General features: G+C 41.7%; 1 protein-coding gene across 1 annotated transcript in view; it reads right to left on the bottom strand.

Annotated features, from left to right (window-relative positions):
• RPS6KA3 (ribosomal protein S6 kinase A3) overlaps positions 1-26835 on the bottom strand; it is a 175671-nt gene that overhangs the window by 137458 nt on the left and 11378 nt on the right. Inside the window, exon 2 of the mRNA XM_077294621.1 lies at positions 6352-6405. Coding sequence (XP_077150736.1) covers positions 6352-6405 — 54 coding nt within the window. The remainder of the gene's footprint in view (positions 1-6351; positions 6406-26835) is intronic.

The following is a 26835-nucleotide window of genomic DNA, read 5'->3' as shown; positions in this document are numbered from 1 at the left end:
AAACATTAAAAATATACAGATACCAACTGAGGGGGACTGCATCAGCCTTTAGTTCAATAACGATACCAGCGCAAAAAGTGCAGAATGTGAGTATAATACAGGTGAGCAAAGACTCAATGGATACATGAGGAGTAACAGGGCCAGCCCCTGAGGAGGATCTAGTAGGGGGTGGCTGCATTATGGGGAAAATGTAGACCCAAGTCTACAACTATTAGGGTATGTGCACATGCTGCGGATCGGCCGCTGCAGATTTGCAGCAGTTTTCCCATGCGTTTACAGTACCATGTAAACCTATGGAAAACAAAATCCGCAGTGCCCATGCTGCGGAAAATACCGCGCGGAAATGTAGCGTTGTTTATTCTGCAGCATGTCAATTCTTTGTGCAGATTCTGCAGCGGTTTACACCTGCTCCATAATAGGAATCCGCAGGTGTAAAATCGCAGGTAAAATCTGCAAAAAAAAAAAAACACAACAAGTAAATCTGCGGTAATTCCACAGGAAATCTGCAGTGCGGATTACCTTCGGATTTACAAAAATCAGTCTGGAAAAATCTGCAGAGTAATCCGCAGCATGTGCACATACCCTTACACAGGGCAAAAAGACTTAAAGGTGCACTTAAATCTGCAGATGGTCGACATTAAAATGACCACTGACCAACACGTTTGCTTGTCAGCGGTCGTTTACACAGGCAGACTGCGCTTCAGACGTGCACAGAACCATCAGTAATAAATTTTATGTAGGCTGCCATTGTTCTCAGGAGCTCAGGTCCTCTTTACACCTGTTTATATGTGCTGTTGACAACAATGAACTTGCAAACCAAAAATATCATTTAATCTGAAGAACAAGTTTCCCGCTCATTGTGTAACGTAAATGCACCTTTGCTAGAGACCATAGTCCCCAGCCCAGGTTTACACTATAGCCAATGGTGGATCTTATGTTATTAGGCTGAACTCCTCTCCTCCCTTCACAATGACCTTTAGGCCGGCCTCACACTCAGCGTATAAAAATACGGTCCATTTTTTACGGCCGTAATACGCAGAAAAGTCCCCAAAATAGTGGTCCGTATGTCATCCGTAGGCAGGGTGTGTCAGCGTATTTTGCGCATGGCATCCTCCGCATGTAATCCATATGGCATCCGTACTGCAACATTTTCTCGCAGGCTTGCAAAACCGACATCTAATGGATTTATGGGCTCAAATGCTCGTAAAAAAAAATAAATAAATAAATAAAAAAATAAATAAAAATTATATATATATATATATATATATATATATATATATATATATATATATATATATATATATATATATATATATATATATATATATATATATATATTTTAATTCAGCGCGATATATTTGAAAAGCTGGTAATTCAATTGCCGGCTTTTCATTTCTCCTTCACAAACCCGACAGGATATGAGACATGGTTTACATACAGTAAACCATCTCATATCCCCCTTTTTTGCATATTCCACACTACTAATGTTAGTAGTGTGTATGTGCAAAATTTGGGCGCTGTAGCTGCTAAAATAAAGGGTTAAATGGCGGAAAAAATTGGCATGGGCTCCCGCGCAATTTTCTCCGCCAGAGTGGTAAAGCCAGTGACTGAGGGCAGATATTAATAGCCTAGAGAGGGTCCATGGTTATTGGCCCCCCCTGGCTACAAACATCTGCCCCCAGCCACCCCAGAAAAGGCACATCTGGAAGATGCGCCTATTCTGGCACTTGGCCTCTCTTCCCACTCCCGTGTAGCGGCGGGATATGGAGTAATGAAGGGTTAATGTCACCTTGCTATTGTAAGGTGACATTAAGCCAGATTAATAATGGAGAGGCGTCAATTATGACACCTCTCCATTATTAATCCAGTTGTCTGAAAGGGTTAAAAAAACCCACATTATTAAAAAGTATTTTAATGAAATAAACACACAGGTTGTTTTAATATTTTATTGCTCTCTCAATCCACCTGAAGACCCTCGCTCTGAAAAATAATAAACCAACAGTATACGTACCTTCAGATGATCTGTCACGTCCCACGAAGTAAATCCATCTGAAGGGGTTAAATCAATTTACAGGCAGGAGCTGTGCTAAAGCACTCGCTCGTACCTGTAAACCCCGGGTGCTGAAAGGAAAGCTGGGTGATCTGTACTTACATTGAGTCGCGGTGAGGCGCCCTCTGCAGGATGAACTCACATGAACTCGAGCGTGGGAACTTTGCCAAGGCTGCAGTTCATGAGAACATCCAGCAGAGGGCGCCTCACCCTCACCTGAATTAAATATAAATATGACTGACAGCTGCATTTAACTTGCACTTTCGGCCTCCACGGTTGTCACTGCTGGATTGTTATGAGCACCACCCGATGGTTAGCACTCATAGGAAGTGAACAATTCTGCTACATACAGGTGATCAGTTCTACATACAGGAGGTGATCAGATCAGATTATGGAAGCTTCTAGTCTCCCATGAAGACTATTGAAGCATGCAAAAAAAAAAAAAAAAAGGTTTTTAAAAATATTACGTAAAAAAAAAAAAACCCTTTCACCCAATTCAAAATAAAATAAAAAACAAAAGAAACACATATATTTGGTAACGTTGCATTCAGAACCGCCCGAATATAAAAATAAAACAAACAAAAAATGAATTAAATGAATGAATTAAAATGGCATAAGGAGGAAAAAAAAAAAAAGTCAAAATGCCAGAATTAATGTTTTTTTTGGTCGCCGCAACATTGAGTTAAAATGCAATAACGGGTGATCAGAAGATCATATCTGCACCAAAATATTAAAAACACCAACTTGGCGCGCAAAAAATAAGCCCTCACCCAACCCGAGATCACGAAAATGGAGAGCTACGGGTATTGGAAAATGGCGCTTTTTTTGTAAACAAACTTAGAAATTTTTTTCACCACTTAAATGAAAAAGAAGCTAGACATGTTTGGTGTCTATGAACTGTAATGACCTGGAGAATCTTAACGGCAGGTCAGTTTTAACATTTAGTGAACATGGTAATTAAAAAAAAAAAAAAAAAAAAAAAAAAAAAACACAACCGTGGCATTGCACTTTTTTTGCAGTTTCACAGCACTTGGAATTTTTTTCCCGGTTTCCAGTACACGATATGGTAAAACCAATGGTGTCGTTCAAAAAGTACAACTCGTCCTGCAAAAAACAAGCCCTCACATGGCCATTTTGACTAAAAAAAATAAAAAAAAAAAAGTTATGGCTCTGGGAAGAAGGGGAACAAAAAATGAAAATGCAAAACCAAAAATAGCTCTGGTTGTTAAGGGGTTAAACACTAGTCATACACATTCCCTCTATTCCATTTGGGGAGGCCAAAGTATGCTGAAAACGTTGCAACAAAATACGATAATTCCATGGAAAACTAGGAATTGTTTCACAATGCAAAAGGTAAAAAAAAAAAATAAGTGTGAAGATCAAAGGAAAAGAAGTAGGAAACTAACAGATAAAACAAATGCTTACATATAAAAGTTACAAGCTACAGGATTTGTACAAAACGCAGGGCACCACAGAAATTACACCTTCCTCTGATCTACAGTGGCCGATTCTTGTACAGGTAGAGAGAAGGTAGATGTAGTACTGCACGGTACTGAAGGGAGGCGCTACTAGACTGCTAATAACTATGAACTTAAGTAATGAAGATATTATTTAGTTGCTAAACGAAATGAAATTATCTTCCAAAGAGGAAGCAGCATTAAAACATTCGCAACCGACAACATTTTCCTGGTTGTCGGTGGTTTACACAGTTAGACCACAGTTCACATGCGCACTGAGTGATCTGTAAAAGCTTGTTCAGTGTACATAGGCTGCCACTGTTCTCAGCAGCGCAAGTCTTATTTACACGGGGCAATGTGCTGCTGAGAGAGATGATCTTTCACACAAAAGACATTTTTAAGGAATGAGAGTTTTGCTCACTCATTGGTAGCCTATTTAGACTGCATGCTTACTGTAGCGGATCCGTCGAAAAAAAAAAAAGGTTCCGTTGCATCCGTTTGTTTTTTCGATGGATCCGTTTTTTCATATCTCCAAATGGGAGGCTCCCGAACGCGATTGGCTACTGGAAAATAATGGAAACCTATATATTGAGTGCTTTAACACCCCATCTTTGAGAGGTTGTAGAGCAAGTGGCAGAAATGGAAGGAGTGCTAGCAAATATTGTGACCATCTATGCATCTATCCATCAGGCAGGTTGCTGGCAGGCTCTTGCTAATATGCTTCTTGCTGGCACATTGAGGAATGAAGCCGCATGGCAGGTTTATATAGATTTGGGGCTGTCTGGCCAATTGGCTACTAAATACTGATTTGGAGCATGTTTAGTGTAAAAAACGGAATCAGTCGCTGGATTCCGTCATTTGACGGACAGCGACGGATCCTGCCCCCATAGGCTTCCATTCTAGCCAACGACGGACGCCGCTGGATCCGTCGCTGTCCGACTTTTCGACGCAGACAAAAACGTTACATTGTCCGTCCTCTCCAGATGACGGATAAAAAAAAAATTCCGACGGATCCAGGGCATGACGAACAAAACATGAGGCCATCTGACGTAATCCGTCGCTAATACAAGTCTATGAGAAAAAGATGGATCCAGCGAGCAAATTCGCTGGATCAGATTTTTTTTTTTTTTTTTTTTTTCCTTCTCTTCCACAAAACGATGGATTTTGACTGGAACAAAAAGACTGAAGTGTGAAAGAGGCCTTATTTCACTCAATTCACCCACTGAATTATGCCAGATTATTTAAATGTACTATGCTGTGCCACAAAATATAAAGACAACAAGTCTAACAAACTCAACCGAGAGGATGGCGATCAGACACGATCAGCATTCGAATAGGCATTTTGTACAGAGTTGGGGTTAATAAAACTGTTTCTTCCAGTTATGAACGGTTTCTGCTAAATACACTCTACCACAGTACAGAACCTTATCACCTCTGGAGGCTGAACACTTTATTTCTAGCTTAGTTACATATCTCTAACGTGGTACATTTACATGCAAACTTAAAGGGGTTGTCCAGTAAAAAGAAGTTATCGCCTATCCTGATGGGGGTCCACCCACTAAGACCTGCACCATTCGTCAGAGTGGGGCACTTCTATCCCCGAATTGAGAATGTAGTGATAATGGGCACGCTTGGCTGTTGCTCCATTCATTCACTATTGGGCATCAGAGTACTTGGCTCGGCTTTTTCAGGCGAGTGAATGCAGATGTGGTCGGATTCAAACCTGCCGCTCCATTTTGTATTGGGGATAAAATTTCCCTGTTAATTGGTGCGGGTCCCATCGGTGGGACACTCACTGATCTGCAAGTTATAAAGGTGTGGTCCACTAAAAACAAGTAAAGTACATGAGAGCAATCTATACCATTCATTTCAGTACCGGTCCGTAGTTCATATTTGTGCTGCGTTGACCAGGAATAATTGTTTTATTAAAATATGCTAAAGAGCTACTTGGTGCACACATGGTGTGGCTCAGCCGCTCAGTGCACCTTGCCATCTACGTGATTTCCATCTAGCAACTCTTTAGCTTATTTTAATACAAAATTATTTCTGGCCACGTAGTAATGGATTTGGACATTAAAGATACTTTTTTTTTTTTCCCCCATTATGGCCAAGTCCCATACACAGTGCTGTGCTAGGTTTAAACAGTTTTGTGTGTGACAGACTATATCTAAATAAGCAAATCTCTTCATAAACCAGTGACCAGTACCAAAATAAATATGACTTGTATGACATAATACAAATACACAAACATGAAAAGTTATGCTAAATTCAAGTAATTCAGTATAGGACTCATTAGTCATGAAAAAGTAGTGAACAACCTCTTTAAACGCTTTGCTATAAAACTCATTTGTGTCTCTTGTGAACAGAAAGAGGGTAAAACAAAACTCATCAGGTCCCGTCTGATGACTGACTCTAACCTCTACTATAGCTGTATGGATTCAGATTTTATTATTCTAATAAGATATTCAACATTTTATATATATATATATATATATATATATATATATATATATATATATATATATATATATATATATATATACATACATATACATACATACACACCGACTATCTTTTGTAGTCTTGCTTATTCTATATAGTGTAAATTTCCATCTCCTTTGCGGCTCAGCATACAGCCCATCTTGAGAGGTGTACCTAGATGGTGGTGACAGGGGCCTCCAGCAGGTTCCCATGTGCCATAATAACCAATCAGCACCATGCAATCACATCACAGGGTGCCGATGGGAACCAGGAAGCGCAACGTGATATTTCGTTAAGGTTACAATGTGTATACAAATTTTTTTACGCGTTTGTTACTCATTGCAATATTTAAAGAAAACTTACACTGTTTTCATTGTCATCTTCACACATCGATTCCTCTGCAAACTGCTGTCCATTCTGTAATTGTAATAAAAAAATATTTTATTAGTCTTATACATCATTAAACATTTCATTTTAAACTATTCAAAAATACATAATGCCCCCCAAAAATTCAAGGGAACAGGTCATCAGATTCATGCTGCTCAGACCACGGGTAGCATGGATTAGACACGGGCTGCATTAGTGCAGTTATGCATGTTTTACTCTGTGGCTGGAGACTGTCAGGGATGGCTAGTCTGAGGCTGGTCCCTGGTGACTTCTCCCTGGCTGAGTCTAGACTGTCTCTATGTGTGAACCGGTCACCTAAAGGGATCGAGGTGGGAATAAGCGGCCAGGTACCTACCGCAGACTAGTCCACAGCCAGGTTTTCAAAGTACATTTTTTCTACGATGCCACCGTTTCGGAGTAAGGCTATGTGCGCACGTTGAGTATTTGCTTGCAGAAATTTCTGCAAGGTTTCTGCATCTCTTGGCAGGAAAAACGCTGCTGCAAAAATGAAGTTTATTTTTTTTATTTTTTTTTTTAACTGAGCACAGGCCCCGGCAGATACTACGTCTCCCATCAGCGGCTGTTATCAGTTACAGCAGACGCAGCCCGATGGGAGGAGTAGTCTCATCAGCCCACACCTGCTGACCTGTGGTAAGCGTTTTACCGCAAGTCGCCGCTAAGGGTAACCCTGACATCTGACAGCATGACCCCGCAGCGCTCTGACCAACAGTCTTACCGGCAGTAGCATTACTGCCGATAAGAATAACCACGCCGGTGTTTCCCACGCTGTCACACAGATGACAGCGTGGGAAACACCATAGGGAGCCAATGAAACACAAACACTTAGCAAATCAGCAAACAATTTTATACCTGCATTTTTGTTGCGGCTTTGACTGACTCAATTGAAGTCAATGGGTGAAAAACGCTGAAGAGACACACAAAGAACTGACATGCTGCAGAAAAAAAAAAACGCACTGCAAATACTCAAGGAAAATTACTGATCATGTGCACAACACTACAAGATTGTCATTGAATTAGCTTGCATAAGGATTCTATAGCATTTTTGGCCCATTTCTGAGCGGGAAAACGCACTGTGTGCACATAGCCTAAAACAAAATTATGGAGATTTCTCAAGCTTTTCAAAAATGGACTTTACACAGATAAACCTCAGGATACCATCAGCGTGCTGCCCATTTTTGTCAAGAAGCCACTCACTGAAATATTTTTTCCATACTAGCAACTTGTATTGTCACATCGTTTTAATCAATTTTTAGCAGGTCAGAAATGGTGATTAGATGGGTCTTGGACTTTAGATTCCCACCAGTCGCAAAGATTAACTGCCTTCATCTAGCCCTAAGTTGCCTTAGATTTTGAATCCAACTTTAGCCAATTCACAGAAGTAAAGCTTAGAAGGTGCAATACAACTCCACTCGCTTGTGTGTCGGTGAGAGAAGGGCCAGTGAAATCACATCTAGATGCACACAACCTGTCACTCGCATGCCAGCTGATATCTGTAGATGCGATGTCACAGTCACCACTCATTTCCATGGAAGTGGAGCTAGATTAACCCTTTAAAAGGGTCGTTATTGTGTCCAGATACTACTATTACATACTTGTTATGATGCCCCATGTTGTTTTTCCAAGTCCCTAAGAGCATTAACCTAAAGTGTTCAGTGGCATCAGCTCAGACTAGTCAACTGGATTCGCCTGTACATGGCGGAAGAGATTGCGGCTATTGAGCAGGGCACTAGTTGGAGCTTCCTCTGGGTACTGTAGGCGAGTGTTTAAGGGAGTAATAAACACCAGGCACAGCCATAACCAGCATGGACAGTGGCATGTAAGAGTCTGGGCACCTCTAGGCAAAATTACTGTTATTGTGTACAGTTAAGCAAGTTGAACATGAAATTATGTCTAAAAGGGCTAAAGATGACAGTTCCTTTGTATTTTAAGGGGAAAAAATATATATATATATCTTTTACATTTTAAAAATTACAAAGAGGAAAATAGGCCGATGCCAAAGTTTGGGCACCCTGCATGGTTAGTACCTAGTGGCACAGCTTGTAAATGATTTACGTAGCCAGCCAAGAGTCTTTCAATTCTGGTTTGAGGGATTTTCATCCATGCTTCCTTGGAAAATTCTTCCAGCTCTGTGAGATTCCTGGGTCGGCGTCTTGCATGCACTGCTATTTTGAGGTCTAGCTACAGACTTTCAATGATGTTCAGATCAGGGGACTGTGAGGGCCATTGTAAAACCTTCAGCTTGCGCCTTTGGAGGTAATTTATTTACAGATGGTGTTATGTTTGGATTCAATGAAGTTTCAACAAATTCTTGGTGCATTCTTCCTTCTACCAGTGCCATTGGCTGCAACACAACCCAAAAGCATAACTGATCCACCCCCATGCTTAACGGTTGGCTAGATGTTCTTTTCCTGAAATTCTGCGCTCTTTTCTTCACCTTTGATCATTGTGGCCAAGGAGTTCTATTTTTAGACAGAGTATTATAATTATAACCAACTTCCCTCCCTCCCCGCAACACACTGCATCTTCATAAAATAATATCACTCAAGCCTGACAGGAGTTTGGCCGTCCATTTGCTCTCTCATGTACCAGTCTGTAAATTGGAAGCAACCATGAATCGCCTGGCGCATAGATAATGTCTGAGCATTAATTAAAGAGGACCATGTAAATAAAAACCGTTCAGTGTATTTTTCTTTATTCAGTATGGACTATCCAGTCCATCTTGAAAACAGACTACATTTGTATTAATTAAGCTCAAAGAGGGCGTACTATCCTGTGCCTATAAATGTAAAATACTTCTACGGGTGGCTGCCGCCCAGACAAATAGAATACGTTGCTGCTGAACAGAAAGACTCACCAACTGATCTTGTGGAAGAACAAAGGAGTTCTATTTTAATCTCATCAGTCCACAGGACTTGTTTCCAAAATGCATAAGACTTGTTTAGATGTTCTTTTGCATACTTCTGAAGCTAAAATTTTAAAAGGCGAGGATGCAGGAGAGGTTTTCTTCTGATAACTTCCATGAAGGCCATATTTGTGGAGATGTCCCTGAACAGTACTACAATGTACTACAACTGCAGAGTCTCCTAATTTCTGAACATCTTTTGCAATCAAGCGTGGGTTCTGATTTTGCCTCTAGCAATCCTTTGAGAAGCGCTCACTGAAATTTAGCTTTGTCTTCCAGACCTTATCTTGACCTCCACTGTAAAGGTACCTTCACACTAAACGATATCGCTAGCGATCCGTGACGTTGCAGCATCCTGGCTAGCGATATCGTTTAGTTTGACACGCAGCAGCGATCAGGATCCTGCTGTGATATCGCTGGTCGTTGAACAAAGTTCAGAACTTTATTTGGTCGTCAGACCGGCGTGTATCGTCTTGTTTGACACCAAAAGCAACGATACCAGCGATGTTTTACACTGGTAACCAGGGTAAACATCGGGTTACTAAGCGCAGGGCCGCGCTTAGTAACCCGATAATTACCCTGGTTACCAGTGTAAAATGTAAAAAAAAAAAAAAAACTACATACTCACCTTCGCGTCCCCCGGCGTCCGCTTCCCACACTGACTGAGCGCCGTAAAGTGAAAGTGAAAGTACAGCACAGCGGTGACGTCACCGCTCTGCTGTTAGGGCCGGCGCTCAGTCAGTGCAGGAAGCGGACGCCGGGGGACGCGAATGTAAGTATGTACTGTTTGTTTTTTTTTTTACATTTTACGCTGGTAACCAGGGTAAACATCGGGTTACTAAGCGCGGCCCTGCGCTTAGTAACCCGATGTTTACCCTGGTTACCCGGGGACCTCGGCATCGTTGGTCGCTGGAGAGCGGTCTTTGTGACAGCTCTCCAGCGATCAAACAGCGACGCTGCAGCGATCGGCATCGTTGTCGCTATCGCTGCAGCGTCGCTTAATGTGAAGGTACCTTTACTCTTAATTGTCATTTCCTAATTACATTTCCAACTGAGGAAAAAGCAACATGAAAACGCTTTGCCATCTTCCTACAGCCTTCTCCTGCTTTGTGGCCCTCCACCATATTCATTTTCAGAGTGTTAGGCAGCTGCTTGGAACACATGGCTGCTGTTTTTGGGCACAAGGTTAGAGGAGGCTGGGTTTTTATTAAGTTGGGAAATTTGCATCACCTAGCCTTTCCCAACGATGATAGTGAACAAGCCATAACCTTATCAAGCCAATTAAAGGTCTGAAACCTTGGTCAAAGTTATCTGAGCACACAAAGGGTACCCAAACTTGTTCATAGGCCAATTTCCTTTCTATACTTTTTAAAATTTAAAATAGAGAATTATATCTATCTATCTCCTAAATTACAAAGGAAGTGTGTCATCTTTAACTTTAGGCCATTTCATCTTCTGCAACTCCATAATTTTGACTAGCTGTGCACAAACTGTTACATGCCATTGTAAAAGGAATCTAATGGAATCCAAATATAATAGCCAGTTACATATATTGCCCAGCACAACACACAATTGTGCTTAGGCAAAAACTACTATGAAACATTGTGCTAAGTACCAAGCAATCCCTGCGCTCTGAGTTATAATAATGTGTGAAGAAGCTGAACACAAAGTACTATGAAAAGAAAAAACAAAACAAAACAGCGTGTTCTGAAACAATTACGGTATGTCAAGGGAAAATCCACATGAAACCCTTAATAGAAATCTACTCTAATCTTTAAATTTGCCACAACAACAACAAGCTAACTGTCCAAAGTGATCAGATGAGTGATGCTGTCAATCATATTAGGTCACAGAAACCACCACCACTTATTCCCTTCTTTGCCAAAGTCAATAACAGAGGATTAGGTTAGAAAAAACAATGGGCATGGAAATTGGACTTAAAGGGCCTGATGCATTAAAGCTTTCATGCCAGAATTTTAGTGTAAAAGCTTTGAAGAGTCCCAAAATTAAGGCACAACTACAAGTTGCACCAAAAATGCGCTACTTTTGGCGGTCTCATGCCAGCTCTGAGAAAAGGTGTAGAGCTTGGGTGGGACATCAAATTCAAGATGAGCGGCAGCGCTTACTGCGCAAAAAATCCTACTCTACAAAGAGCTGGAGTATGATTTATGGCGAGGTGCATGCCACTCATCAGGGCTCTCCAGACCCATGAAGAGGCTTCTGTCTCTCCACTAAGCCTTTGCTGCCTATCTGGCAAGGAGCAGAAACGGTCCAAAATACATAATATGGGGTCAGTCATGATACACTTTTTTGATGCAAGAACGGACAGAACTGTCGCATTCAGCATAAAAACTTCCCGATGTATTTGGCCGCTTTCACACTGTCCACCAAAAAAGCGCTCGACACAACACACCAGTATACTATAACCGAAAAGCAAATAAAATACAATTGAAATTTAAAGAGAACCTGCTGCCAAGAAAATGCAAAGCAATATGCCATCACTATGATATAAAGCAGTGTAGATTGATACATAATTTTATGACAAGACTCAGCATAACCTCTGTTTTCATCATTTAATCTTCTCCCCCGGTGGGTGGTCTATCAGTGACTGACAGCTACCTCTGCATGTAAAAAGACAGCTGTCAGTCACTGATAGGACTGCTCACTGGACTGAAAATCTCAGAAAGCAGAGGTTTAAAATGATGAAAGCATGGGTTATAATGAATCTCCTCATAAAATTACACATCAATCTGCCCTGCCCTCCTCCCTATATCATGGTGCCAGCAGATTACTCTGCATTTTCATGGTGACAGGTTCCCTTTAATTAAAATAAACAACATTTAAATAGACAAAACCAGCTAATATGCCTTCAATGAACATTGGCATTTCCATCCATGACCAAAGTTGTGAAACCTTAGAGCTGAACACAAGAACCTGACAAAATCCCCAACATATCCTAAATACAATCCAATCAAGTCAGAAAATTCACAACTGCAAGTAAGCAGCAGCCGACTGATATACTCAGTCATTCATGTAAAGAGCCAAGAAACATTTTTTAAGAACCTCCTTTTGAGTGAAGCCTTCACAGGAATCTCCTTTACATATGGGCCAAATATCACCTGACATTATCAGCTTAGGCTACTTTCACACTAGCGTTAACTGCATTACGTCTCAAAACGTCTTTTTTCAGAAAAAACGCATCCAGCAAAAGTTTTTGCTGGATGCGTTTTTTCCCCATAGACTTGTATTGGCGACGTATTGCGACGGATTGGCATACGTCGTGTGCGTCGTACGACGGATGCGTCGAAATTTGGCGACACGTCGTCGGCAAAAAACGTTGCTTGTAACGTTTTTTGTCTCCGCCTAAAAAACGTGTCGCGACGCATCCTGCGGCATGCGTCGTTGGCTACAATGGAAGCCGATGAGCGACGGATGCGTCGGGACACGTCGTATGACGCAATGCAGCGCTGCAATACGTTTTTTTACACTGAGCATGCTCAGAAGCTGGATTTTGTTGCCAATTGGCCAGACACCCCCAAATCTATATAAACCTGGCCTGGGCCTTCAACCCCACATATATGGCCACGTACTTAAGTGCCATGTATATAGGTGCCACGTATTTAAGTGCCACGTACTATAAATACTATAACCACGTGGTTATACGTGGCACTGAAATATCGTGGCACGTAAATACGTGGCACTTAAATGCGTGGCACTTAAATGCGTGGCACTGAAATAGCGTGGCATTTACGTGATATACGTGGCACTGAAATATCGTGGCACTTATATACGTGGCACTTATATACGTGGCACTATGACTGTCAGAAAATGTTCATTAAACGGTTAGGTGTGAGGTTAGGGGTAGGGTTAGGGTTTGGATCCCTTTATCATCATCCGTAGTTCATTAATCTGATGTATCCAGAGTCGCCTCCGTCTCCGTTGCTGCAGAAGCATCCTACGTCTTTCCGCTGCCGCCTCCTTCTCCCGCACTATGATATCCAGGCGATTCGTCTCAAAGATAACGTCGGTAACCAAACTAGCAATCCTCACAAGAACACCTTCCATCGCTGCCACAAAACTAAAACCCTCAAAGATGGGCTGTAAAAACAGTAACTATATAGTTTTCCATATTTTCCAGTAGCCAATCAAATTTGGGAGCCTCCCATTTTAAAAACGGATCCGTCGTAAAAACGGATGCAACGGATGGTAAAAACGGATGCAACGTATGCAACGCATCCAGTATTGACGGAAACGTTTAGCGGATTTGCGACGGATCCGTCGAAATGCTGTATGCGTTGCATATGTTTTTCACTTTTTTTGACGCATCCGTTTTTTCGGCAAAAAACGGATTTGCGACGTAATGCAGTTAACGCTAGTGTGAAAGTAGCCTTAGATACAGCGTAAAAAAAACAAAGGATGCAAGAGCTGGTAAAATAATGAAGATGCATATTGATATAGCAGAGGGTAAAGGATCATGTGTTTCCATGGTAGCCTTCGGGAAGAAAGAATAGTTGAAAATAGATCTGTTTCCTGGACGTTTACCCATGGCAGCAGGAGGCATGAGATTTACCATAGCGATACATTAGGAGATGGCATGCTCTTACAAAGAAGACATCAGGTGGTTTATAACTAATATATTGAGTACCTGATGACGCGTTGTGTCATTTCCTAAGACTTCCTTTTTCTTTGCTGGGAGAATCTAATATTTCTACCGCCCTATTGTAACATTTCAGACTTATTAGGATCACACATTCCAATGTCTGTATTAAAAAGTTTAAAGTCCAGTTATTGACCAGTGCACCACAGATATTCTAATCGGGTAGGATGAACTTCAGGACTATTCACACATGGCAATTGCTGACCCAATCTGGCATGCATAATGGCGGCTGTACACCTGTCGGAGAGTGCTTGTTGGGTTGTGCATGTGTCCTGAACAGGCGACCATGAATAAACCACTGTCGGACCTCCGGCTGCAGCTAATCATCAATGAGAACAAACAATTTTTCCCTTTTGTTGTCAGACTTTTTAACATTCAGTATTTTTACCTTTGTACCTTATTGGTTGAGTCTTTATACTTTCTCTCCTATATCCAAATGTGGTTCTATCCAAGCGTCCTGCTCTCAATAGCCACCTCTGACAAAAAGCTCCAATGTTTTCCGAAAGTGAAAGTACGGTGTGGATTACCAATCTGTAGCATGCGTTCAATTACATGAATTTTCATTGCAGTTTTCACCCCATTTAATGCTTAGCAGTTGAAACAGGGAGAATTCGCAAAGAAATTCCAATGTGTTACTTTTTCGGCAACACAGCCTTAGTGTCCACTGAACCTTAAATGAGTTGCTCATTTTAGAAAATTTGCCCCTGGACAGGAAATTGTAGAAAAATTAAACATACAATATTTACCCCGTGAATTCATGGGTGATGGGTTTAATAATTCTGGTCATGTTGTCAGGCCATTTTAATTGTCAGACAGACATACAGTGTACCTACCTCTAAGTGGCGCTAGAGAGACAAATTTCGTTTCTTTCGGGACATAGCTATTTGCATGCTTTTCTTGGGGGATCATTGTTCCTAAAATGTCATACTAAGCCGATATCTCTATAGGGAACCTGAATCAGATTCATGCTGCCCGAGCCACAGATGACACGAGTCAGACACTCGCGTTTTAGAGTAAAAATAAAGCTAGCTGGTGGCAAGGCGTCTTGCCCGATTCAGTCTCCATCCAGCTTCTCTTCTCCCTCCCCTCAAGTACAGTAAACATTTACAGAGTCCACTGGAGCAAGGTTTTTTTTGGTTTTATTTTGTGATGTGTGACTTTTTATATGCCAAATTCTTCAAAAAATGGCTCATATCGTTGAAGAATTTTGAGAAAAATCAGAAATGCTCTTTATTTTTGTCCTCAACCTATGACTTTAGCGTAAAGAGTTACATGTTCATCAAATGCTGCAAAATTTAACCCCTTTGAGATGAGAATAGCCTCACCATACAGGTAGCAATCCCGCAGCTGTACACTATAGCTGACAACTTGCTGTATCAGCCATGATCAGTGTTTGCACCATCCAAATCTGTTTAACCCCTTAGATGCTGCTGTCAATAGTTACTACATCATTATAAATGGTTAACAGTGTAGGGGCTTCCTTTTTATCCCAATTGGTGCCCTCAGATCATGATTTTGTGGTACTGATGTTTGCGATGGCAATTCACGACCAAATAGTGGCCTTAGAGAGTCTGACGGTTGTAGTATTCTGTTCAGACGTTAGTGGCATTTAGGTGGTAAAAATACATTTTCATTTCTGTCATACCACTTTGCATTAATTCCTGTAAAGCACCTGAAGGGTTAATAAACTACCTGACAACAGTTTTCAATATGTCAGGGGGTGCTATTTTTAAAACGGTATCATGTTTGGGGGTTTCCCAATATGAAACCCCTAAAGTCACTTCAAACATGAATAAGTCCCTAAAAAAAATTTTTTTTGTAAATTTCCTTGAAAAAATGAAAAATTGATGCTACATTTGTAAACCTCCTAAAATGCTAACAAAATAAAACAACATTTTACAAATGGTGCTGATGTAAAGCAGACATGTGGGAAATGTTATTTATTAATGGTTTGCTGTGGTATGACCATCTGGATTAAAGGGATAATCATTAAAATTTTGAAAATTGCAAATTTAACATTTTTCTCAAATGTTTGATATTTTTTTTTTTATAAATAAACACAACATATTGACCTAAATTTACCATTATTATACAGTATAATGTGTCACGAAAAAACAGTCTCAAAATCACGGGAATTTGTTGAAGCATTGCAGTTATTACCACATAAAGTGACACGTCAGATTTCAAAAATTTGGCTCCGTCACTAAGGGCTAAGCAAAAACTTCAGACTTACATAAATTCCCTTCAGGAGGGTTAGCATGAATCCGATTCCTTTAGGGAAAGTTCTCCCCTGAAAAATGCATCTACTTTAATGTATTCTTCAGTATAACGCTTACTTTGTAATTGCGTGACTACCAAATAAGACAGTGACTTTACACTAAAGATCATTCAATGCAGACTAATGTCTCGTATTCATGGGGAATTACCAGATGTTCATGCCGAATTGATAAAATGCTGAGAAAGAATGGTTTCTGCGAATGAAAAATGTATTGAGCAGCGAGATCAAAAGCAAAAAAGGAAAAGAATGTGAGAAGTCAGGAAAATGAATGACTACAGGAAACCCTCAGACTGCATCCTCCTTATACAGTTACGTAGTGGAGAGGGTTAAATAAAAATGTTCTTCCAGGCAAGATAGGATAGGACAGGACCGTATACTATGACTGTGCCTTATAGCTTTAGGCAAGCGCCATAACATTCACACGTATGTGTCACCACAATATTACTCTGGATATTTACAGCGTCAAATCTCATACGAATGTGGAAATTGTGCAGTCCTGCCCAATTACTGTATCACTCATTACAGCTAGGTGGAAATGCCTGGCAGAAATGACGTAGGGCACCTAAATTCCTGTACCTACAGCCCCCAATTACAGCAGATCAGCACAAACAATAGGCCCTTTATCTTAGAAGCGGATCCGGGTTGCTCCCTAAACTCAGTGTAATTTTCCACCTTCCTAACAAACCTCTGGAGTCTGGATTTTCACTTCCACAGGAGTCCACTTGAGCAGAACATCCTTCTGCTGGCTCATCCGCACAGAAACACATTGACTTCAGCTGCTGCTCACAATTTCAAGTGGACGTTCACACATCGCAGCATTCTCTTCATATACGCTGGTGTCAGCGTGACTATGAACATCGCTCAAGATGCCATGTCATAAATACATGTCATCTGTCCTAAAGAATATCTCCGCTGATCATGGAACAATGAAAGGACGATGCCATGCATGCCAGGCTAAGAAATCCATTTATGCACGAATAAAACTGACAAGTCAGAATCTGTCAGTAGATTCCCTGAAGCTCGGGTCGCGTATGAACGCTGACAGCTGTTTATTGTCCATTAGAATTAATAGGAACCATCGAGGGCCATTTCTTTTGGACCAAAATGTAAAACTACTTGCCGTAACCAGCGCTCGTTTATCACAGGAATCTGAAGGACATTCTGGGCTTATCATCCAATATGTAATAAATGCTCTCTTAGGGCGCAGTCATAAAAGTGCAGGAGGCGAGGGATACACCAGCAACGTCATAAATTGTACACATTGTAAATCCGTGTTTATCGCAGATAATGTTCCATGAAAATCCATACACATTGTATGCTCTCCGAAGTGCCATAACCTGGCAGGGACAGCAGAAAACCTGCACCTTAATGGGGTTGTCCCTTAGACAGCATACATCATACCGCAGCAAAGGTGAGAAATGTAAGCACAGAGGACTCAAGCAATGTCAAGAACAAGAAATAATGGTGAGCTAATGAGCATGTGCGACCATACAGGAATGATAGACATGTAATGGACCATAGTCACACATGTTCACTAATGCTTTATTCACACAGGGGCCTGCGAGACCCACTCTCTTGGAATCACTATCTCAGCAGCTTAACGCCCAACACATATGGAGATTGATAATGGATAAATGTAGTTTATGGGACAACCCCTATAACAACTAAATGTAATATATGTACCGTATATACTCGAAAATATATATAATATATATATATATATATATATATATATATATATATATATATATATATATTTTTTTTTTAAAAAACAAACAAAAAAAAAAACACTCACCTCTCAAGCCCCCGACACTTGGTATATCCACCAGTCCGCGTTCCACCGACGGCCGCCGCTGCGTCTTCCCCGTCCTCTGCACTGACTGTTCAGGCAGAGGTCGGTGCGCACACTAATCGCATCACCGCGCCCTCTGACCTGAGCGACACTGCAGAGGACGGGGAAGACGCAGCGGCAGAACAGGGGAACATGTGAATATCAGGCACTGCGTTATACTCACCTGCAGTAATGCATATGCGGCTCCACCCCTATGGGAGTGGAGCCGGGTCCATATTCATTACTGTAATGAGCGGTACCATGTGACTGCTCAATACCGGAAGAAGCTACCGACACCCGGAGAACCAGGGACTGCACCGCGCCAGGAGCAAGTTAGTATTATTATACGGCTGCTGCTCCCCTGGGAATGACTCGAGTATAAGCCGAGGGGCAAGTTCAGCCTAAAAAAAAAGAAAATTGGGGCTGAAATTCTCGGCTTATACTCAAGTATATATGGTATATTGTCTTTGCTGTAATTGGTCTCTCCCCTCCTTTATGAAAAAAAAAAAAAAAAAAAGACACCCCCTGTAAACAGGACCAGTCATCGCATCTGTCTACTAAATGGCTGACAGCGGGTTTGTTTGTTCACCCTAGAGTCACATTTAAATGTTTGCTCTTTACAACGTCGATCATCCACATCGAACCTGTATCACGTGCTATGGCTTTGTGCTCCATTTTTAGGCTTGGAAAACAAGTTGGGGCTCACAAACTAAATCACCTATCAGTATATCTTTGGAATGTGGGAGGAAACCTGAGAGCCAGGAGGAAACCCACACTAACACGGGGAGAACATACAAACTCCTTGCATATGGTTTCCTTGGTGGGATTTGAACCCAGGACTCCAGCGCTGCAAGGCTGTAGTGCTAACCACTGCGCCACCGTGCTGTCATTAGCAGTGATGCTTAGCTCCAAAAATGTTGTGTGCGAGATACGTAATGAGGCTTATAATACATAGCGATGGGGAGTTTCTCTTGTCATGTAGTCAAGGTCCCGGCAGCAAAAAGTGCCTTATGTTTTACTGTGAACTGCAACATTATACTTAAACCCAGAAATGAATAATTAAAAAAAAAAAAAAAATTAAAGTGGCAAAATCTTCCCTGTATATTTCTCCTCCTACTATGATGCACTCCTGGCACTGGGTATAAAATATGGATGAAAAAGCTTAGAATATTCTCTAGCTAGATGGAGATTAAAAAATTACGGTTATCCCCCGATCCAACCAAATTCTTCCTTTGCAAACTTTAGCATCGACCCATTTTCCTTTTTGCAATTTTTCAAGTGTAGAAGATGAAAAGATTTTTTTTCCTAAAATACAAAGGAAATGTGTCATCTTTAGCTTTAGGCCTCTTAGAGATCATTTCTAGGGGGAATCCCTCGGTCCTAGTACCTCTCAAGGACTATGGAGAAGAGCAGCCAAGACTTATGCTTCACCTACAGGGAAAATCAATTTAAACTACAGTACCGTACTTATGTTCTGGTATAATACCTCTTTTCCCAATGACAAATTGAATCCTGATATTCCCACCTATTGTTGCAGGGGTGGAAATAATGTGTGACCTACATAATTTATTTTGGTCATGTACAGGTATTCAAGGTATCTGGAAAATTAAGACTCATTTTTAGGGTCATGGGTTTTCTGATACTCTTGGATCCCAAATTCTACCAGCTCAATAATCAGGTTCAAGCAAACCATAAATCCCAAAAGCTTTTGATTCAGCTACCCATGACCACTTCAAGTTTAATAGCATGTAAACGGAGGCTGGTAACCCCCCCCCCCCATCAAGTACTGAATTACACACGCGTATCCGAAATATATAGGACAATAATCTTTATATGGATCCATCAACAAGTATGGGGATGCACCCTATGAATTAAACAGCAATATATAATACATATCCACCTGGGGGTTGCCCAGGTGGATAAAACAAGTGCAATGGTACTGCACATGGTGTAAAATACTACGGTAATTTTTTTCACATACAACCTCTGAGCAAGGCGAAACGCACATTGGGGTTTGGGATGCCGTTGGTCAGGCAAACCTCTCTCTATAGGTATGTATTTACCAATCACATTTTCTACATTTCTTGATACAGCTTTATGTGTCTTTGTCACTTTGTCTCTCCACATGCTGCTATGCAGCTAGTATACATGGATCTACTAAGATGGTAGGATAAACTGTATGGGAGATACTGTTGGTTTTACTACTATAAATTTTGAACATTATTATTTATTATAGCGCAATTTATTCCATGGTGCCTTACAAGTGAAAAAAGGGTGTACATTAAAAAAAAAAAAAAACAAGTAATCTTAAAAAAAAAAAAACGAGGGTGGAACGGCAGTTACTGCAGGTTGTATGCTTGTAGGAAGAGGTGGGTCATCAGGTTCCTTTTGAAGGATTCCACGGTACTGATTTATTGGGGTATAGAGTAGTAGGGTGGCTGCATGGGAAAAGTCTTGTATGCAATTGTGGGAAGAGGAGCTAAGAGGGGAAAAGCAAAGGAGCTCGTGAGGATATTATACATTACTGATTGCTGCCTACTGTCCTATGTATTATAACGGCTGTTAACCCATTACTAATTCCATTTTGCATACCTGTATTGAGGTTGACTTATTACTATAATATCTTGTTTTAGGAGATGAACGGCATGTCCTAAATAATTGTACATAGCCTGACCCAATGTGTCAATTGCCTTTTACTTTTGTTTGAATCTAATTTTTTTTTTAAAATGTTTGAAGAAATGTTTTATACTATGTGGAGTACCACTGCACGCGCATACAAGATGTACAAAGCATGGAATACCTTAAAGCCAAACTTAATAATAGTCGATCTCCTTGAAGCAGTCTGGACTCTTTGGGACACATATTGGGTACAAAGATTGTTCATAGTCATGGATACAAAAAGCAGTTCTTGCAATCTGTGCATTTAGAAATATTCTCTAACCCCCCCTCCCTGTTATGGTCTTGTCTGTGTCTAAATAGGATTACAAGATGTGGATTCTTCAGTGCTGAGTCCATTCTTTATCGATGGCAGATTGACAAGTTATACAGTTACATATTGTATGCTACCTTCCTAAAGTTTATGTATTCTGTAAATTATTTGGAAAATGTAATTAAAATTCAGTGAAAAACAAAAACTAAACTGTAAGTAATTCACTACACATCCAGTCTACTATACACAGTAATGCAGCAGCAGGTCTTTTTTAAAGGGAACCTGTCACCACGTTTTTGGAAGATGGGATAAAAATAGCGTTAAATAGGGGCAGAGGTGGGCGTTACATTAGTGTGTGTGTTATGCGTTTATTACCCACCTAAGTTGCCGAAATAACTTTGCAAAGTCTCCGTTTTCGCCTGTCAATCAGGCTGGTCAGGTCACATGGGCGTGGTGTCTTCACCCAGATTTGGCGTAGTTTTCCGTTGGTGGCGTAGTGGTGTGCGCATGCCCAAAGTCCGGAATCCTCTTCCAGGGGATTTAAAATAGCGCGGTGTTCGTTATTGCATTGGTGATCGGTGGGCGCGGCCATCTTCCTTTGGCCGCGCGTGCGCAGAAGCGGCGCTCTGCTGGCCGCGGCTTCAGGAAAATGGCCGCGGGATGCCGCGCGTGCGCAGATGGATATCGCGGCGGCCATTTTCCTGAAGCCGCGGCCAGCAGAGCGCCGCTTCTGCGCACGCGCGGCCAAAGGAAGATGGCCGCGCCCACCGATCACCAATGCAATAACGAACACCGCGCTATTTTAAATCCCCTGGAAGAGGATTCCGGACCTTGGGCATGCGCACACCACTACGCCACCAACGGAAAACTACGCCAAATCTGGGGGAAGACAACGCCCATGCGACCTGACCAGCCTGATTGACAGGCGAAAACGGAGACTTTGCAAAGTTATTTCGGCAACTTAGGTGGGTAATAAACGCATAACACACACACTAATGTAACGCCCACCTCTGCCCCTATTTAACGCTATTTTTATCCCATCTTCCAAAAACGTGGTGACAGGTTCCCTTTAATGCATTTGCTTTTCACTCTTAGACATAAACAGGAAGACTGTCAAACAAGCTACACAGATCTCTGGCCAGCAGCTGAGAGCCACAACTTCTTCCATGCCCATGACTGCATCCCAGCTCCATACAACCTTGGAGATTATGGATCACAGTGGGGCACTGCTCACACCTTCAGCACCACAGCAAGCAGAGCTTACAGGACAGCGCACGTGGTCCAATTCTGCAGGGAATCTGACTATTCAGAACAGTCATAATCATTGCATGTAAATGACAAGAATCACTGCCACTGAAACTAAAATTAAAGAAGATGTCCAGTACTTGGACAACCTCTCAACCACTTCGTGACCGGGATAATATTATTATTATTATTATTATTATAATAATATATCTCAACTTTCAAACTTTGAATGATATCCCTTTAATCCAGATAGTCATACCATAGAAAAACATTAATAAACATCTCCCACATGTCTGCTTTATATCAGCACCACAAGTAAAATGTTATTTTATTTTGTTAGCATTTTAGGAGGTTTAAACATGAAAAATGTAGCAGTAATTTTTCAAGGAAATGTACAAAATTTATTTTTTTTGAGGGACTTATCCAGGTTTGAAGTGACGCTGAGGGTCCTATATATTGGAAAACCTCCAGAAGTGATACCATTTTAAAAACAGCACTTACCCAAAAAAATTAGAACTATAGGACCTCTAGACAGGACAACGCCAGCAAAGAGAAGGAATAGATGGGTCCATTTTATGTAAAAATGTAGACGTATGGTACCAGAGATGAAGGATTTTGTACTGATTTTCTGTATATGAAATACAAGTTGCAGTCTTGGCTGCTCTGGTCCAAACATTTCTCCATTCTACAACGGTCAGTGTTTTATCCAGGTATTCCTCCCATTTGAGCATATAAGAGTGTCTAATTACGGAATCTGTGTCTGGAGCCTGTAGAATATTGGAAATACTAGATAATAAACCTTGTTATTGAACTATTCTTAAACAGTCTCTCGAAGGAGGTAGGAATGGAGGTCTGTAGTACGGTGGAATAATGATGAGGCAAAGTGCCTAATTTTAATATTTGAAATAATGTAAGAGAATGTAGGGAGAAATTTGTTTTCAGCTCATCATAGGAGTGTCGAATAAGCATTGTATAATTATGTCAGTGAAGTTAAACAAGCCAGATTTGAGTCCATACCCCTGTAAATGAGTGGGTTAAACTTCCATGGAAAATCGTATGGAAAAGGAAGGAAGGGCAGAATTCATTGGTGTCAGATTGCATTTTTTAGCGCAGACCCTCCATATATTTTTGGTGTGCATCATTGGACCCAATAGGTCTATTGACAGGGAATTGTAGGCCCCATTCCAGATCAGGGAGTTAAGGTGAGCTGGGGCTAACCATAATTTTTCAATCTCCATCCATTTCATATAGGCAGGTTTAGAAGACCACAATGGGATCGAGCTGAGGTGTGAGGCCCAATAATAAAGAACAAAGTTAGGTGCTGCTAGTCCTCCCATCTTTTCTTTTTTATTATTAGCCAACATTACCGACCTTGAATTCTATGACATCTTCCTGCCCATGTGTGCGGTGGTGATACAGCAGCGTGCGGTGGTGGTACGGCAGTGAGCGGTAGCATATGGCAGTCGCCATTCTTCTTCTGGGGTCCATCGTCTAACTTGGCGCAGATGGAGGAAAGCTGAGATCTCCATCTGCGCCTGTCTACGCAATGTCTCCAGGAAAATGGCCACGATGTGGCACAGGCACAGATGGAGATCTCAGCACCAAGAACTCTATCTGCGCATGCGCCGCCCTGGCAGCCATTTTCCCAGAGTCCACCGCATAATAAACAGTGCAGAGGCTCTGGGCTTTCACAAAATGTTGGCGGAAACCCTGCACCACTGGACACCTCCAGAGGCACTCTTGCCTCCTCCAGCAGCAACCCTGCTCCCCTGCGGCTTGCACCACCGAACACCAGCAGCGACCCTAGGACCCCGCTTCACCGCAGCCACCACCCTTGGCAAGCAATAAGATGCCTGGATTGTAAGAAGCACCACTATTTTATAAAAAAAAAAAAGTTGTTTTTTTTCTACTTTTCTCATCAAAATTTGGGGTGTGTCTTCTAAACCGCAAAATACGGTAATTTAAATTCTCCGCCCTTAAACTGAACTCCTTTAATGTCTGGTGATGCTCTAATGGCTGCAGCCAAAGGCTCAATGCAAAAAACAAAAAGTAGAGGGGAATGCCGGCAACCCTGTCTGGTGCCATTTTTTATCTTAATTGGCTTAGAGGAGCTATGAGGAAGATATATTGTAGTTGACGGACTAGAGAATAAATCCTCTACAGCTTTTAAAAAAGGGCCTCCTATGCCATTATGTTCCAAGGGCCTTAAAGGGCCACTGTCACCCCCCTCCAGCCGTTATAAACTAAAAGAGCCACCTTGTGCAGCAGTAATGCTGCATTCTAACAAGGTGGCTCTTTTAGTTTTAGGTTCAAGCATACCCCAAATAAAACGTTTTTATACTTAGCCACAATTCCTGTCTCTAGCCAGGTAGGCGGGTCCTCACTCCCCAGCTTGGCCAGCTCCTCTGCTGTCACTCACATCTTCCTGCGCTTTCGGCGCCGCCCCCTCAGCTCTGTTATCGTTTCAAATCCGGCGCCTGCGCTGTGTACTGGTGTCCTGCGCAGACGCAGTAAGCTCTGGCCGTCTGATGTAATGGCTGATACCAGAGAACAAAAGACATCCACAGAACACCAGGATGGATCTGCTGCACAGCAAATAGCTGTAGGACCTGCGATGATGTCACTTCCTTGTGATTAGGGCAATCACATGGCAGTGACGTCATCGCAGGTCCTACAGCTATTTGCTGTGCAGCAGATCCATCCTGGTGTTCTGTGGATGTCTTTTGTTCTCTGGTATCAGCCATTACATCAGACGGCCAGAGCTTACTGCGTCTGCGCAGGACACCAGTACACAGCGCAGTCGCCGGATTTGAAACGATAACAGCGCTGAGGGGGCGGCGCCGAAAGCGCAGGAAGATGTGAGTGACAGCAGAGGAGCTGGCCAAGCTGGGGAGTGAGGACCCGCCTACCTGGCTAGAGACAGGAATTGTGGCTAAGTATAAAAACGTTTTATTTGGGGTATGCTTGAACCTAAAACTAAAAGAGCCACCTTGTTAGAATGCAGCATTACTGCTGCACAAGGTGGCTCTTTTAGTTTATAACGGCTGGAGGGGGGGGTGACAGTGGCCCTTTAAGAATAAAAGGCCAAGTGAGATCAAACCCCTTCTCAGCGTCTAAACTCAGGAGATGAGTGGGTTCCCCAGTTTTTTTTTTGTTTTTTTTTAACTGTTTCTATAAGATCAACTGCCCTTCTGGTGTTGTCACTGCCTTGTCTAAAAGGGACAAATCCCACTTGATCTTTGTGGATCATATACGACAACCATAAATTCAGACGCATTGCTACAATTTTTGTGAATATCTTAACATCTGAATTGAGAAGGGCAATCGGTCTATAGTTTTTACAGTCTAGTCTATCCTTGCCTGGTTTGGGAATCAATGTTATAAAAGGAGTGTAGCATGGCGTCAGGGACTGGGGCTCCCTGCTAATCGCCAATAAGACGCTGGCAGAGATTTGGGGAGAGTCAAAACTGCGGAATTTAAAAGCTTGCGTATCTATTTAGGCCATATGTCCTTAAGGATTTTACCTTATCTAAAATGGCTCATGTAGGCACTGCTTCACAAAAGGTGTCTTCCCCAGTTTTCAGATATAAAACACCTTTAAACTTTGTAAAGTTTTGCGCTAATCAAGGTAGCTGAAAAAAAAAATGTTGCGACTTTTGGCATTTTTACACCAGTCCCAGCCAGCTCTGCCAAAATAGGGGGACATTGAAAGGGATGGTGGGTGGCTAAACTGCCCATCTAACCGATAAAAATGTATGTCATTTTGGTGGTGTAGATTTCTGCGAAAGTGTCTGCTACTCACTGGCAGTAAAGCACACCAGTTGTAAGATGTGTCCATTTCGCTCAAAGGGAATTAGTCTGAAGGTCTTTGTTATGTAGTTTGAAAGTAGCATGATGTGGGGGCAGAGACCCTGATTCCTGGGATGAATAACTTAGTTTACTGGGTATAGCAGTTATGATAGTCATTCTCTGCTGCAGATTGAGCAGAGGTCAGATGTTGAGCTGTGTATAACCCCGTCCACACCACAGCTTCCTGTGTACCATGTATGGTGACAGAGAGCTGCTGATCAGTGCTGGCGGTGGTTGGACTAGGATGCAAGAGGCCAGTTCTGTGATCTTAATCTCCTGCTGATAAAACACTGATTATATTGAAACAGAAAAACACGGCACAATAAGTGACACATCTCTGTAATTAGGGTTACTGCCCTTACATCATGCTGCTCCCAGATTACATAGGAAACACCTGGTAACAGATTTCCTTTAAAGAAATTAGGCACATTTCACCTCATTACTACTGATCATTAAGGGTATGCGCACAGATTTCAGGAGCGTGCAACTTTTTTTTTCTCCACTAGAAAAGCGCACAAAAAAAACGCAGCAAAACCACGTATGCATAAGTCCTAAAACTAGCATGCACAACAGCAGTCTTAATGAACAGGGCACACAGTGCCTCCGAAGCTAAATGCCAATGTACTGTATAGTGTTCTATATACGTGGCAGAGAATAACCAGGAGACAGCCATGCCCCTTTCAGTAAATTGTTGAAAAATAAAATGAAAAATATGTAAGCAACAAAGTGAAGACATGCCATTCCCATT

This window comes from Ranitomeya variabilis, chromosome 3, assembly GCF_051348905.1.
Source record: "Ranitomeya variabilis isolate aRanVar5 chromosome 3, aRanVar5.hap1, whole genome shotgun sequence".
Classification (NCBI taxonomy): Eukaryota; Metazoa; Chordata; class Amphibia; order Anura; family Dendrobatidae; genus Ranitomeya; species Ranitomeya variabilis.
This window is presented reverse-complemented; position numbering and strand designations above follow the sequence as displayed.